At 32.8% G+C, this 17,245-nt stretch overlaps 1 protein-coding gene across 1 annotated transcript in view; it reads left to right on the top strand.

Annotated features, from left to right (window-relative positions):
* PLOD2 (procollagen-lysine, 2-oxoglutarate 5-dioxygenase 2) overlaps positions 1-16,124 on the top strand; it is an 89,201-nt gene extending 73,077 nt beyond the window's left edge. Inside the window, exons 12-21 of the mRNA XM_011958067.1 lie at positions 3,068-3,193; positions 5,695-5,836; positions 6,997-7,059; positions 8,045-8,158; positions 11,604-11,669; positions 12,294-12,398; positions 13,841-13,987; positions 14,097-14,222; positions 14,392-15,103; positions 15,420-16,124. Of these exons, the coding sequence (XP_011813457.1) occupies positions 3,068-3,193; positions 5,695-5,836; positions 6,997-7,059; positions 8,045-8,158; positions 11,604-11,669; positions 12,294-12,398; positions 13,841-13,987; positions 14,097-14,222; positions 14,392-14,547 (1,045 nt within the window). The 3' untranslated portion in view covers positions 14,548-15,103; positions 15,420-16,124. The remainder of the gene's footprint in view (positions 1-3,067; positions 3,194-5,694; positions 5,837-6,996; positions 7,060-8,044; positions 8,159-11,603; positions 11,670-12,293; positions 12,399-13,840; positions 13,988-14,096; positions 14,223-14,391; positions 15,104-15,419) is intronic.
* The last annotated feature ends 1,121 nt before the right edge of the window (positions 16,125-17,245 follow it).

Below are 17,245 nucleotides of genomic sequence, written 5' to 3' on the forward strand. Positions count from 1 at the left end.
TTCAATATCAATTTATGGTTAAAATGATCATTTTTCATATTGATGTGAACATAGTGTAGTTATTGCATGTTTAGTAAATTGAGGGAACTTAGTTATATTCTACAGCTTATAAACTTTCAAGTTAATTACTTTTCATTTTAAGAGTCATAGAAAACAACCTGAATACATCTAGAAGTATTTAATAGTAGTTATAATCACAAATACAATTACTTGGCCCATTTTTCTGTTTAAAGCTAGGTGAAATTGTGATATATCTGATATTAAAATTTAGAGTTGTTTTATTCTCTATAGATATTTTTAAAGTAGAATTTCACAAAACTTCTGACCAAAATAGTTATTGCATACGGAGTTGTAGTCCTTAGTATCAGAAAGAAATTTCAGAGGTACAAATCATCCCACAGTCATATTTGTAGCTTTATTTACCATTAAACTAATTAACACTTAACAGCGCCTGTTCGCTCATTTAACTCAATTGAAATGGGAAAAAGACACCACGTATATCAGTTTATAATGATATTAATGTTTGTTTGTCAGTACTACTGCTAATACTACTAATACCATTTTTACTACTCTTGCTAAGAACTCACCATTAACAAGTGCTTATTAAGTGCCAGGTGTTGTTGTAAGTACATGTACTAACACAATTATTTCTCATAATAAGTAGAGTGTTTAGCAGATGAAATGTTAGAATGACTGTTTTTATTTTGTTAAATAAGATACATGGGAAATCTAGTATGCTTTATTAACCCACCCTATATATAATATCTATATCTATATAGATATATCACTAGAATTTGCAAATTTGAGAATTTAGTTTTTACTTCAAAAAATCTAAGACCTCTCTGTAGCAATCTGTATATGCAACACAACTGTATAGCTGTGTTATAGATACTCAATATCTAAGTTAACTATCTGTACATTGTAGGTAATTTTCCAAAGCATATGAATGAAGTTTTGATCATTTGGCAAGGAAAAGCAGTTGTGATACCTTAGAGATATGAAATAGTATATGATTTGTAACTCTTGAAACCTAGTTTAATTCAGTACTATTTTCTTGAATTTGCATTGCTTTCTATTAATTTGATTGAAATGCTATAGTGTGTAATGCACATATGCTTTTTAATAATATTTAGATGTTATTATTATATGGCCCAATGTGTGTTTATTTTATTTCACTTTTGTGCATGTAATAGAAAGGGCCCGGCTGGTCTTCACAAGATAGAGGTATTTAATAATATTTAGATATTTTCATTTTATGACTATAATTTAGATATTAATTATTCTCTGGGTGAACTATTTAATGAATTTACACCATGTATTTGGCATATATCCCCCTTAATATTAAACATTTTAAACCTTCTAAAAGAAAAAAAAAAATTCCCTCATAAGGAACTTACCTGCCATCTGGGTCCTTGCCCCTGAAAGAGTAAAACTCAGGCCGTGTCTCCATGGAATTCTGTTAGTCAAAGGTTTAGGTTTATGCAATACCTATAGTTCTTGCTTCTGTTTCTATAAGCTATTCACATATGCCAGGAATGTTGCAAGATTTAGTAGATTCGACTGAAGGGTAGAGAAAGAGATGTGACACATCTTGGGCATGTGGCTTTCTAGCTTCTCATCGGCTCTTTTTTCCTCTCCTCTTCCTATCTCTATTTGTTCCCTTGCTCTAAATTTTACTCCTTAAATTGTATAATAATATGAATTGTTCCTCGGCTGCCATCCTTACTTTTCATTCACAAAAACATCGAGATATACAGCAGATGGATTTTGGTTTCCCAAATTTGTTGGTTTAAACCTTTTCAGGAGGCAGCTGGGGTTATAAATTACAAGTTATTTTTAAATTAAATATTTGATAGTTATTCATATTGAATTATTTCCCAAATTAATGTATGTAGATTCTAATTCATGTTATTATTTCCAATATTGTAGGTATTCAAAACAAAACAATATATGTGTTTCTGATTAATAATTTAGTAGGAATTTGGAAGAATAAACCAAAATTTATTATTTTGCATGATGTGTGTTTATTTTTATTTATTTTTTGAGACGGAGTCTAGCTCTGTCGCCCAGGCTGGAGTTCACTGGCATGATCTTGGCTCACTGCAACCTCCACTTCCCCAGTTCAAGCGATTCTCCTATGTCAGCCTCCTGAGTAGCTGGGATTATAGGTGTGCGCCACCATGCCTGGCTAACTTTTTTTGGTATTTTTAGTAGAGATGGGATTCCACCATGTTGGTCAGGATGGTCTCAACCTCCTGACCCTGTGATCCGCCCACCTTGGCTTCCCAAAGTGCTGAGATTACAGGCATAAGTCACCATGCCTGATGTGTGTTTATTTTATTTCACTTTTGTGCATGTAATAGAAATGGCCCAGCTGGTCTTCACAAGATAGAGGTATTGTGAAATAGGGTTTTTTTTTTTTCTTATAAAGAATAGTTGTTCCATAAATTTGCTTTCTAAAATAAAGTTTAGTGTTGCCAGGACTAGCTTACTGTGATCACAAGTCATTTTTTAAAGTCTTGGAAAACTGGAAACATACTTAAGTAATTTGAGACTTAATTACAGGAAAATTGTGCCTATTTACAAATGTCTCAGTTCATTTTCATTCATTTTTTAAAAATTCAACAAATATTAATTGAATATCTTAAATGCATCGGGACTGTTGTTTGCCAAGTGACAATAAAAACATTTGTGTTCATTTAGTATAGGTTCCAAAATACTTTAATTAAACTTAAATATAATTAAATAACTAAAGTAGTTTCCCTCTGTTGGATGTAAGCAAGGCATTTTTAAAAGTCATTTTTATGTATTCATTAGCATTTTCAATTACTTTTTCCTTCTTTGTTACTCTTTTTAAGAAATATGGTTGAAAATTAGCAATATACTTATTTAAGCAAAGATGTTGGGAAAGAAGTTCCTTATTGTATTTTTATTAACTGCAGGTTTGTTAAATGAGCTTTATTGTGTTACATGTCATGCTAAGCCCAAAATACATAATTCTGTGGTAATTTAAAAATAAATAATTATATAGGTTTCTCTCTCTCTCTCACTCTCTCTCTGTCTTCAGAAAGATCATTGCTCCTCTTGTAACTCGTCATGGAAAGCTGTGGTCCAATTTCTGGGGAGCATTGAGTCCTGATGGATACTATGCACGATCTGAAGATTATGTGGATATTGTTCAAGGGAATAGAGTGTAAGTTACTTGATTTAATATTTTAATGTGAAATATCATAATCTAAAGATGTAGTCTTATTAGTATTACTTGAAATTTTTTTTTTATTCGTCTCTTTCCTTTATAGTTAATGGGAATTTGAGAACCCAAGACCACTTGGAATCCTGAAATACCAGTATAAAACTAATATTTTAAAAAAATGTTTTAAAGTCCCAAATCTTCAAAGGAACCAGCTCATTGCTGTGGGGAATACTAAGAGATAATATATGGTTACCATACTCACAGTATGGTTGATAGAAGAGTAATACTCTTTATTTAAAAGTTTGCAAAGGGGATTTAGTTTACTGACTTTTTAATGGTTATAATTAAGGGTTGTTTTGATAGGTTTTAAAATTTATAATTAAGCCAACAATAACACTAACAGCCACAACATTCCAGTATTCCTGATTGCATGATTTTTGTGTGTGAAATAGCTATTCTGCTTTAAATATAAGTTTTTTCACAAATATTAGATTTTTACTTCTAGAGATTGGAAAGAATATATTTGCTGAAAAGTGTGTGCATGATTTATATTTATTTCAGAGACAATGGTTGATTACTAGAAATAATCACAATTGAAGTAGTTTTGCTAAGGTAATACTGGGGAAGAATGTCATTCTTCTTTTCATACATATGATGGACCAGAGTGACTAAGACATTACATGCTTTGCCTTAGTTCTCAAACATGTCAGCCTGATTACAAAGGGGCAGTACACTCTCAGGACTACTGAGACTAATTAAGGACTAAATTAAGGATGTGCCCTTAAATTTAGAAGAAAAAAAAGGCACATGTTTCTGTTCAAACAGTTGAGTGGTAAAAAGATGTGTTGCTTGTTGAAATAGTAATTGGTGTGGAAAGCTTCAATCTGAATGATGTAAATACAATAAAGGTTTTTGTTAGCTACAATTAAAATGCATGGTAGAGGAGAAAATGCTGCTAAGATTGTGTTCTGTTGTTTCTATGCAGTTGTATTGACTCTGGGTGAGTTGTATAGACAGTATACCTGATTGTATCTTTGGGAACATCAGAAATGAGGATTTGTGAAAGAAGAATGGAAAATTAGTTTCAAATTGCTTTAGGCATTGGTGGTTTTCTGTCCAGCCTCCTGTCATTTTGTCTAAAGTATAAGGAAAAAAATATGGCAGAGGCTTTTGAACTGGAATACACTTCATGTCCAAAAGCTATACGAAGTAGCAACTTTGTGTGTGTGTGTGTGTAAGGTAAGCACTGAATAATTCCCCAGAGATTGATTTCTGAATTTAGCTGATACATTCTATACAGTAATTCCACCTTATCTATGGTTTTGCTTTCCATGGTTTCAAATCAACTGTGGATTGAAAATACAAAGATATGTTGAGATAGAGAAATTGTAAACATTCATGTAACTTTTATTACAGCATATTGTTATAGTTCTATTGTTGTCTTACTGTACTTTATAAATTAAACTTTATTATAAGTCTGTATATGTAGGAAAAAACATAGTAGTATATTTTTAGGGTTTGATACTATGTGCTTTCAAGTATCCAATGGGGTCATGGAATGTATCACCCTCACATAAGGCCGGGACTGCTGTAACTCCTTAAGGCATTTTTCTTTGAGGCTGTTCTAGTAAGATACAGTATCATATTTCTTTTAGTATCTAACTACATTTCTTGGTCAAGATCTTGCCTTCATGTTCTCTAAAAGCAAGGCACACAGTCTTAGAGGCAAAACTTGTTTTGCAGTTTTTAGGAAATGAATCATTTTCAGAGTGAGAATATAGATGTGGGAAAGGATGCATTACAAAAGAACCTTCCAACATTCGTGTGCTACCAGCTGTATTTCTTCATGTTTTCCTTTTTCTATAAAATATTTAAGATGGCTTAATGAATGGTAAGACAATGTAGTTTTGGAGAATTTTAGGCTATATTCAGTGGTATCCTGGTCAATGTGTAACACCTGGCTTTCGGAGGTGGAGGATTCCCTGATTTAAAGAGCTTGCCCATTTGTTTGGAGTAAATACTTCTACCATGGCTGATTTTAAGTTTCCAATGTGAAATTACTGAACACGTATTTGTCAGTAAAAGTTAACTTTGGGATCCAGTATGAGCTGTGTCTAGTGTACCACTGGTTGTATGTTATGATTCATGCTATCAAATTCTTTAATTTTAAATAGAAACATCTTCTATATAACAGATTATAGTAGTCTTATTGTAACAACTGATTGAGATATGATAGCTATAATAAAAACGCCAAGCAAACACCAACCCAAAATTGAAATGTATTCAAAGGGACAGTGGTTTATCTCCTGAATCTCATGAAATATACTATAAACAAAGTAATCACATATATAGGGCAAATATCATTGAATACATTTGTATATTGATTCAATAATGTGTGTATACAAAATCTAAACGCAAAGCATTTGTTTTAAAAAGGTAAAAATGAAACTTAAAATTGTTTCTATTTGTGGTATTTAAGAATGTCTTCTCTTTACTTTCAGAGGAGTATGGAATGTACCATACATGGCTAATGTGTACTTAATTAAAGGAAAAACACTCCGATTAGAGATGAATGAAAGGAATTATTTTGTTCGCGATAAACTGGATCCTGATATGGCTCTTTGCCGAAATGCTAGAGAAATGGTAAGATGTGCAATGATGGCTTGCTTGAATGTTCTTATAAGATGGCTTGCTTTACCAGTTGGTGTGTCACTGTGTTTTGATGCCCTTTGTCTTGCTAATTTGTAAGTACTAGCCAATTTTTTTGGTTCTGTATTAAAAATTTGGGAGCAATTTTGGAGATAATTTAACATTTGCTTGTAGAAATGGCATGAAAAATATTAGTTTTTGTGCTTAGGCTAATTCATAGGCAACAGAGTTGGATTTCAAAAATAAAGATGTGTTTGTTACAAATCGGCTTTGCTCTTTTAAGAATACATCTTTATTTTAATTTGAAATTCTATAGTGAACACTTGACCTAATTAAAATTAATTAGATAAGCAATATTTCCAGATTTAAGGATGTTTTTGTTCTAAAATTAATATCTACATTTTCTCTAACCAGGTGAAATTTTAAAATTATTATTAACTTCACATTCTTAAAAAGCAGGATTATTACCACCAAACTAGTAGAAAAGTTGAGATACGTAGTATATTTACTCTAAATAAAATACTAATGATACCTTGCTGCACTACAAGTAAGCTTAAAATGACTAGAAAATTCAAAATGTATAAATATGGTTTAGAATATATTGATATGATTTTTGGTTTTGGAAATGATAGGGCTATTTTATTTCTGATTTCCAAATTTATATATGCAATTGTGATTTGATGAAAAATCAGAAAAGTTGGCAAGTATTTTTTTCTTAGTTTAACAAAGCATGTGTTGTTTGAATATGTTTGTTTTCTCTACAAACCTATGTGCATTATTATTGAATATCCTCAGTACTTGTGATTGTATTTTGTGCTCATGTTTGGCTAATTTGACTCAACAGCGCATCATGGAATGGCCTCTCTTACTCATTTTTTCCATTGTCTTATGTGTCTAATGAAAATTCTGCTAAGGAATGAGCTTAGATTTATGTTTGACCCCCCAACACCTCCCAAAAAGAAAAGAAAGGGCTGAAAGAGCTGGAGATGTTTCTTTGTGTGCGCTATAAGCTTTGCTTGTTCTGCATGTTGTCTATGAAGGACATTTCAGAATGTCAGCTTTTGATCAACAGCTGCTATTATTTTTATTTACCAAAGAATACCTGAGAGAGCGGGTGTACAGGTCAACTTACCCAATGCTTCTCTTCATTTTAGACTTTACAAAGGGAAAAAGACTCCCCTACTCCGGAAACATTCCAAATGCTCAGCCCCCCAAAGGTGTTATTTTTACTTATTTTATTTATTTTTGTTTATTTAATATTTGATATAGTATATTGCCTAGTACTAAAGTTTCTTTAAGGGCCTTATTTGCATTTAGCTTGGTAAAATGTTGATATTCATCCGTCATCTGTTTATGTGTGTGTGTGTTTTGTGTGACTTGGGCATGGGTCTTGTGCAATAGTCAACTCTTGACTCTTTGAGCTGATTTATATTTTATGGTTGACAGGTGAGAAAGTTAAACCTAAGTCCCTTTCATTCTTTTTTTAGGTTTTTATTTCTTTTTAAAGGGAGAGAAGGGGATAGAAGTAGGTATAAAATAGAATTTGATTACAGTAAGGTTTAGGTGCACCTCATTGAGTTATTAATCACTAACTCTTTTACAATTAAAACAGGTCCAAAAAGAAACAACATTACCTCGTGGTGTTTTCCACATTTGTCTGGTTTGGGGCAAGAATATGAGACTGGTTTTCTTTATCTGCTTTTCTTTATCTGCCTTTATAATGCGTAACTCATTTGCGCGTTAGCTTTTAAACATCAGAAAAAGAAAGGAATGAAACAGACTGGTGAAATATGACTGGCAGTGAATTCTTGTTTAAAAATGTGATGCTTTCTTTGAAATAGAAAGAAACCAAAAGAGGTATAATTCATTGCTCTGTGTCTCAAAAATATTTCTGCTTTCAAACAGGAATTTTTTTCCCTGATGTCTGCATCTAGGATCAATGAGAAAGGGACAAAAACAGTTCATTCTTTTTTTCAGTTGAGTGTCAGTGCTATCTACTAGTTTTGTGTGGTGTCTGAATTCATAATCAAAATTTGAGTTTTTTGTTTTAAACCAGGCACATTTTATATGAATACTAAAAATGCATGTTCATAAATGAAATACAAAAGTTGAAATTAATATCTTCTATATATTTTTCATATGATTAAATTTACTTTTGTACCTACCTCTGAGATTAATACTGTTATTTTCTGGCATATATAGGGTGTGTTTATGTACATTTCTAATAGACATGAATTTGGAAGGCTACTATCCACTGCTAATTACAATACTTCTCATTATAACAATGACCTCTGGCAGATTTTTGAAAATCCTGTGGTATGTATTTCATACTCAACTTTATTATTTTTCTGTAACTCTAAGTGGTTATAGATCAGTTGTCTAATAATGTGAAATGTGGTTAAAGGCTTTAAAAAAATGACATAATGTGAAATGCACATCAAAACCACAATGAGATACTGTCTCACACCAGTCAGAGTGCCTATTATTAAAAAGTCAAAAACAAATATGGATGAGGCTACACGGAGAAAAGGGAATGCTTATACATTGTTGTTCACGATGTAAATTAGCAATTTGGAAAGCAGTTTGAAGATTTCTCAAAGATCTTAAAACAGAGCTACCATTTGACCCAGCAATTCCATTACTGGGTATATAGCCAAAAGAAAATAAGTCATTTGACCAAAAAGACACATGCATCTGTATCTGTTCATTGCAGCACTATTCACAGTAGCAAAGACACGGACTCAAACTAGGTGTTCGTTAATGGTGGATTGGGTAAATAAAATGTGGTACGTACACGCCATAGAATACTATACAGCCATAAAAAGGAACAATATTGTGTGATTTTCAGCAACATGGATAGAGCTGGAAGCCATTACCCTAAGTGAATTAATGGAACAGAAAACCAGATACTGCATGTTCTCACTTATGAGTGGGAGCCAAACATTGGGTACTTGTGAACATAAATATAGGGACAGTAGATGATGGGGATCACTAGAGGAGTGAGGGAGGAGGGAGGGGGACAAGGGTTGAAAAATCAACTAATGGGTACTATGCGTCACTACCTTGGTGATGGGATCAGTCATACCCTAAACCTTAGCATCATGCAATATACACTTATAACAAACTTGCACATATACTGCCTGAATCCAAAAGCTGAAATTATTTTTAAAAAGTAAATAAAAAGAAAAAAATTAAAACGACATAATTAATTGTATTTCATGATCTATACAGTAGATCTAAACTTGACCAATAACTTTTTTTTTTATTAGGACAGTTATTAGGTTTGAGGAAGGGAATTATCAATTTGTTGTCTTCCAATATTCTAATGTTTTTGTTTTGTGTATTCAAAAGCAGCATCCAGTTTTAATCATAATTTTAGAAACATGTCTACAAATAGCTCAAATATTATAATAGTTTAATTTTTTAGAAGAAAATTCAAGAATTTTGTTTAGGAAAATACATTTTTAAAATTATTTTTTGGCAATTTTGTGAATGTACTTCAAAGATAGCCAGAGAGAATTGCAGAGAACACTGATTCAGCATATGAAGGGAGTCTTAACTTGAAGAAACGGATTTCCTTTTAACATCTGTTTTCTTCTTTCTTTCTTTCTTTTTTTTTTTTTTAACAGAGTTGAATCTACAGTAATTAGCTCCTTTTGTGTTTTACAGGGACATCTTTTTGTTAGGCAAGTGGCACACTTATTCAAGGGAAAATACTCTCTTCAACAATCAGACCTGTAACACTGCTGTAATGATTTTCCCCTTGCCAATAGTAAAAGTTTTAAATTGCAGACTAAATCCACCTGAGGAGAGTTGTCCTTTGTTTTGTAGGAATAGTTAAGAAATGGGGAGAGTAAATGTAGTAATCTCTGAATATTCTGAATAGGAATATAACATCTTTTGACATTTTGTTATTTTAAAAGTACTTTTGTACCATTTTAGCCACATATCTTCCTCTTTCACACTAGTAAAGTTGAAAAGAGGTGTTTTCTAGTCGTGAGGGTAGAATTCCATATTTCACTTCACCATTGAATCTCTTGGTGTTCTTGAGGGATAGAATTATTTGATTTCTTGGATGTCATTAGGTTCCTGGTAGGATGTCCTGAATTATATCCTGAATTGTAGATATTTGTGCAAGAATTCAAGTCTTTGGAAAGTAAGCAATGAAAACATCAGAACTGGGTAGGAACAACTTTTCTTTCCATGGCTCTCTTTGTTCTGTGTTAAATCAACCTGATTAATATGCCTTGTGAGGGATACCCCGTAGCTAAATGCATATTGATTATCCCATTATCAGAATATCTAAGAAATTAATAAAGTCACGGTTTACTCAATGATTTAAAAGGTGATCTAAAATGAAATGTTAATACTAATGCCCTAAAATAAAATCTTGAGGGATTTTTTTTACTTGAAGAAAAATCAGTATTGATGCACAGGTAAAAATGCTATAGGTAAAAATTCTTAAATCTTATGGATGATTATTCAGTTTCTTCCCATATTTTAGAATCAGAAAGCTAATTAATATTAGAGGGAATAATGAGATGATATAGAAATCTGATCTATATATACCATATAAACATGAAATTTATTGAAATTTTGAAGATACCTTTGTTTCCTCCACATGAAAAATGTTTGAGTTCCATATAAACAGATATACAAAACTAATGACATAAATTACGATATAAATATTCAGCCCCTAAAATGGAGCCTCAAAAGATGTATTTAAGGCAAATATCTTTTGAAACATCTTCTGATTGGAATTATTTTGAATCTGTGTCTCACTTCCTCCCTGCTGGCTCTTTGTATTTGCACTTTGTAAAGAGAAAATTAAAAATTTCTAGAAATATTCTAAATTTAAGAAGAGATCTTTTTGGATACTTGTATCACTCCATATATTAATATGTTCACGTTTTAGTAAATACCCATATTTGAATAAAGAACTTGACCCAATAAAATAATTATTTAGCTTCTGTTGAAAAAAGTTTAGATATCTTTATGTGTGGATTTTATGCCAGAGATTGGTCAAAAAGAATCAAATTCATGAATTAGAATAAAGAGGAACTGTTTTTCAGTATAGAGCCCTAACCCTTATTTTAGTAACTGAAAGAAGTGAAAGTGCTAGTAAACTTATGTTTATTCCTTGAAAATATTAATGACTGAAGTGACGGCAGAAATTTTTAAAATTCATTAAAAAAATCAAAAAAAGAATAACATACTATAGACATATAAGACAGACCCTAGTTAATGAATTCACTAATTCATTTTTACAAATATTTTTGATAGAATTTTGCTCCTTGTCTTTTACTTGTAAGCACGCATTTGTTTACCTACTCTGTGTATATATTAAAATGCTGATGGTCCCCCAACTTATGGTGGCTTGACTTAGGAATTTTCAACTTTATGATGGATTTATCAGGGTATTGTGTGTTTATAATCTCCCACGGGTTTATTGGTACATAACGTCATCGTGAGTCAAGGAGCATCTGTAAAATGTGTAAATCCATTCACCATAAGATTACTTAAGTTAAAAAATCCTGAGATACAGTATTTCATAAAAAAAATTTTGTATTTCATAGAATGACATAAGCATATTCAGAACCAGGCAAAGATTAAACCATATACTGTGGCTTCTGAAAATTACTATTTTGTCCACTATACATAATCATTTATAAGTTGAATAATTTCTAAAATGCGTATGCTTTATACTTTTCAGTAAAGTATTTATAAAGATATTTGTTTTAATATGTACTTCTTTTTTTAGGACTGGAAGGAAAAGTATATAAACCGTGATTATTCAAAGATTTTCACTGAAAATATAGTTGAACAGGTTTGTATTAATGATTACAAAGTATAGAAAATTTTGCTGTTATTTTCCAGAAGAAATATTATTAATACAATACTACTCTCACAGAAGATGTGAAAGTGGAGAAACTACCTTTTAGGTACAATTTATGTGACTCAATTACCGATTAAATAGCCTTAAGGAACATACACTTGTAAAATATAGAACATAGAAATTAACATTTTAAAAGCATGCCTTTTTATAAAGCATGCTCCTAAGTGTCATAGCTTTCTGAAACCACTAAAAATAGGAACTGCTGACAGATCTCTGATGTAGAACTCTTACAGTGAAAGCGTATCTTTGGAAGAGACTTGGCTGTCTTTCTGAAAGAGTCTTCTCAGAGACATCTTCAAAACATGAATTCTCTTTTAGCTTATTGTTCAAAACTATTGTTAATACCTAATTTTTGAGCATGTAAGATGTCATCAATTCTGAAGTGCACCATTATTTATGTACCATGAGAAAAAAAATACTGTCAATGAACCATGAAAGAAAACTATGTTTCCTAGTCATATAGGATTTTTTATTTTATACATATTAAAATAACTATTTTAGACTATTAAGACACCGAAGTTATTATGTCTTCTAACGATAATGCATATTTTATAGCCCTGTCCAGATGTCTTTTGGTTCCCCATATTTTCTGAAAAAGCCTGTGATGAATTGGTAGAAGAAATGGAACATTACGGCAAATGGTCTGGGGGAAAACATCATGTAAGTTGTAATTTTGCACTAAGAGCTAAAATGTGTGTGTGGGTTAAGTAGATACTCAGATAATTCGGAGGGATTATATACTTTTTCTCATATGTCTCTGAGTTCTAGACCTAGAAAAAATGGCTAGCCAAGGCTCTGATTTCAGTCTACTTCTCCCACCAACCAATTATTTAACACTTAAGTAATTTCGTCAGTCTGGGTAGGTTTCTCATTTATGCATTTGATTACACTGGATGTTCCCTAAGGGTCGGTGTCCTCAGGCCAGAGTTAATGTTAGGTAACACATGTCTTTACAGAGTGATACCACTCTTTTCCAAGGCCACCTTTTATTCTTGCATTTTCACAGTGAGCTGTGGTGAAAATTCTAAGGCAAACTTTATCTGACTGTCAAAACTGTGTTTTTGGGCCGGGCGCGGTGGCTCAAGCCTGTAATCCCAGCACTTTGGGAGGCCGAGACGGGCGGATCTCGAGGTCAGGAGATCGAGACCATCCTGGCTAACACGATGAAACCCGTCTCTACTAAAAAATACAAAAAACTAGTCGGGCGAGGTGGCGGGCGCCTGTAGTCCCAGCTACTCCGGAGGCTGAGGCAGGAGAATGGTGTAAACCCGGGAGGCGGAGCTTGCAGTGAGCTGAGATCCGGCCACCGCACTCCAGCCCAGGTGACAGAGCAAGACTCCGCCTCAAAAAAAAAAAAAAAACTGTGTTTTTGTGTGTAAAGATAGGAAGGAGGGATCTGAGTGCCTTAGGTGTAATTCAGTTTTGCATTTGCATTCAATATCAAAGACTTGGCAGGAAATACCACTGCCAGTGGTTAGATGTGTTTCTTTTCCTCTGAGAACCACATGCCATTTTAGTAGAATACTCTGGAATATTACTCCCTCTGCACGATTATGTCCCCCAGCTAATAAGCTGATAAGGGAGAGGGAAGCTTAAAGTATAAGGAAAAACAAAGTTGGTAGGTGGTGAAATAACGAAAAACAATCATTCAGAGACTTTGAGTGTTACAAATAGAAGTGAGGAAGGGCGGAGAAAGCTCGTTTTCAGTGTTTGGTAATACAGAAAGCAGATATGCCATCAGTATGCTCATCAAGCAGCTAAGACTGCCTAAAGGGTCACTGTAAAAAAAGACTCATTTTTAAGAGGGGATATGGGGGCTTAGGAAGTCAATTGTATTTACTTTATAGTTAAATTTCACATATACATTTAAGAAGTAAGAAAGGAGTCTACTGACCTTCTTTACTTTGTTTCATCATTGTATCATTGACAAAGATGTTACCTAAGTTATTTTGATAATTTTATAGTTAAAGCAGATGATATGCCACGTTGGAACAACTGTTATTTTTATTGTCTATTATGATCTGTGGTTGAAAAAAATACTGTAATATAAATGGGAATTGCACGTGGACACCACCTTACGATGTCATTAATGTTGTTTCTAGGATAGCCGTATATCTGGTGGTTATGAAAATGTCCCAACTGATGATATCCACATGAAGCAAGTTGATCTGGAGAATGTATGGCTTCATTTTATCCGGGAGTTCATTGCACCAGTTACACTGAAGGTCTTTGCAGGCTACTATACGAAGGTAGTTATCCTCCTACCCCTCCAGCCTGTTTCTTACCAACTTTTACGCAGGTGTTCTTTTTAATGTTTTTATTAATAAGCAAATCCACTGGCTTACTTTGCTTTTTTAGGGATTTGCACTACTGAATTTTGTAGTAAAATATTCCCCTGAAAGACAGCGTTCTCTTCGTCCTCATCATGATGCTTCTACATTTACCATAAACATTGCGCTTAATAATGTGGGAGAAGACTTTCAGGTAATTATGACTTTTGTGTTTTTAGACTTTTCAAAAGAAATATGTCATTATGAAAAGGACTTTGCCTTAGGCCTTACTTTCTTTTTTAAATTTTGCTCAAATGACATAATTTGAATTTTGCTGCTGGTTAAATATAATCTGATATATTCCTTCATTTTAACTTTTTTAGGGAGGTGGTTGCAAATTTCTAAGGTACAATTGCTCTATTGAATCACCACGAAAAGGCTGGAGCTTCATGCATCCTGGGAGACTCACACATTTGCATGAAGGACTTCCTGTTAAAAATGGAACAAGATACATTGCAGTGTCTTTTATAGATCCCTAAGTTATTTACTTTTCATTGAATTGAAATTTCTTTTGGACAAATGACTGGCATGAACACGTCTTTGAAGTTGTGTCTGAGAATATGAGAGGAATATTTAAATAGCGTCAACAGAACAACTTCACTTTGGGCCAAACATTTGAAAAACTTTTTATAAAAATTGTTTGATATTTCTTAATGTCTGCTCTGAGCCTTAAAACACAGGTTGAAGAAGAAAAGAAAGAAAAAACTTAAATATTTATTTCTATGCTTTGTTGCCTCTGAGAATAATGACAATTTATGAATTTGTGTTTCAAGTTGATAAAATATTTAGGTACAAATGACAAGACTAATATTTTCTTATTTAAAAACATGGGAAGATTTTTATTTATCGAAATATAGAGGAAATATAGACAAAATGGGTATAAATGAATTACCATGTTTTAAAACCTTGAAAATCAGATTCTAACTGGATTTGTATGCAGCTAAGTATTTTTTTGGACACCTATGCAGGTCTTATTTACAGTAGTTACTAAGGGAACACACACAAAATTACACAACGTTTTCCTCAAGAAAATTAGTACAGGGGCCGGGCGCAGTGGCTAAGCCTGTAATCCTAGCACTTTGGGAGGCCTAGGCAGGTGGATCACGAAGTCAGGAGATCGAGACCATCCTGGCTAACACGGTGAAACCCCGTCTCTGCTTATACAAAAAAAAGAAATTAGCCGGGCGTGGTGGCGGGCACCTGTAGTCCCAGCTACTCCGGAGGCTGAGGCGGGAGAATGGCGTGAACCTGGGAAGCGGAGCTTGCAGTGAACCAAGCTTGCGCCACTGCACTCCAACCTGGGCGACAGAGCGAGACTCCGTCTCAAAAAAAAAAAAAAAAAGAAAATTAGTACAAAACACAACCAAGGAGCGTATATGGTTGCATTTTTGTTTTGATTGTAAGGCAGATTATTTTACCTTTGTATTAAAAATCAAACCCTATGTTTCTTCAGATGAATCTTCCAAAGTGGATTATATTAAGCAGGTATTAGATTTAGGAAAACCTTTCCATTTCTTAAAGTATTATCAAGTGTCAATATCAGCAAGTGCCCTTAAGTCCAAAACAGGATTTTTTTTCTTTGTTTCCTTTTTTAGAAAGTTCTAGAAAATAGTGAGGAAAAAGAAAAATTTCATTGAGATGAGTAGTGCATTTAATTATTTTTTAAAAAACACTTTTTAAGTACTTGAATTTTATATCAGGAAAACAAAGTTGTTGAGCCTTGCTTCTTCCCTTTTGCCCTTTGTCTCTCTCCTTATTCTTTTTTTGGGGGGAAGGTTATTTGCTTTTTTATCTTCCTGACATAATTTCCATTTTATTCTTCTGAGTGTCTATATTAACTTCGCTTTATCCCACTTATAAAAAAATTCTCCAACAAAAATATTTGTTGACTTGATGTTTTATCATTTATCTAAGTAAGGTTGAAATATCCCTATTGTAGCTACTGTTTTTAATGTAAAGGTTAAACTTGAAAAGAAGTTCTTAATCATGGTGCCAAAATTCATTTTCTAACACTGTGTGTTAGAAAATTATAAAAAATAAAATAATTTTAGAAAGTTTTGTTGTTATCTTTATTATTGGTGTTTGTCTTCAGAAGTGAATACATGATGGAATTGTCTGAAAGAATGAAACCTATGATTTTTCATTTTGCTTAGTAGATTTAATGATATGTGAAACTATTGAATTATAAATGAAATTATAAAATCTTCAATTTTAGGATGACTAGGGATTTGATCTAACTTGTTTTACAAGTGAGAAAATAGAAGCCAAACGTTATTCAATATAGGTTTATTTGTTTATTAATGTTTTCCGAGTCTCTATTATGGTCCAGGCACTGTTCCAGTCACCAAGGATATGTTGATGAACAAGACATTATAGTCACTGGGAGATGGACTTTAAAAGATAAGAAAGTTGGGTTCTACCCCTTTCTCTTCTTTGGCAACACTTAATACCCAAAGAAAATTTCTACTATCCATCAACTAGGATGAGGAGACATTTTAGTAATGATTTGTGAATTATGTTACTATACATCAGGAATGGTTTTCAAAATATGTAACACCTGGTATATGACGTAGATGCCAACTCATCAGAACAGACTCTGGTTATAAAAGCAGATCAGTTCCTACCAGTGCAAGCCAGCTTAATATCTCTTGTGGTACAGTTCAAAGACATCTCCCAGATACTAGTTCTTTTCCATTTTGGTATCTATGGGTGGTTACCTAGCATAACTATTTCAGTCTCATGCCATGTTTTCAGAAATGGGACCCAGGTAGGCTATTGAGCACATTGTTTTGTCTTTTCTCTTATCCTACATTCCATGAAATAATATAAAATGTAGCTTTAAAAACATGATTCATAATTAGTGAGGGAAAATTAGAAAAATTCCCATAAGTAAATTAAAAAATTTGAAAAATGGAAAACAAGTAGAATTGGAAGGATGGAGAAAAATACAGCTTGAAACACACAGAGCAGAAGATACAGAAAGTATATCTATTGTTTGAGTCATTTATTTTATGCAATATAATAAATACTTTTAAAAGAAAAAAATACATATAGCCATATATATAAACAATTATCCCCTGAATAATGTGGGTGTTAGGGGCACTGATCCCGTGCAGTCAAAAATCCACATGTACCTTTTGACTGCCTCAAAACTTATCAACTAATAACCTACTATTG

Source organism: Colobus angolensis, unplaced genomic scaffold (genome assembly GCF_000951035.1).
Source record: "Colobus angolensis palliatus isolate OR3802 unplaced genomic scaffold, Cang.pa_1.0 Scaffold46, whole genome shotgun sequence".
NCBI lineage: Eukaryota > Metazoa > Chordata > Mammalia > Primates > Cercopithecidae > Colobus > Colobus angolensis.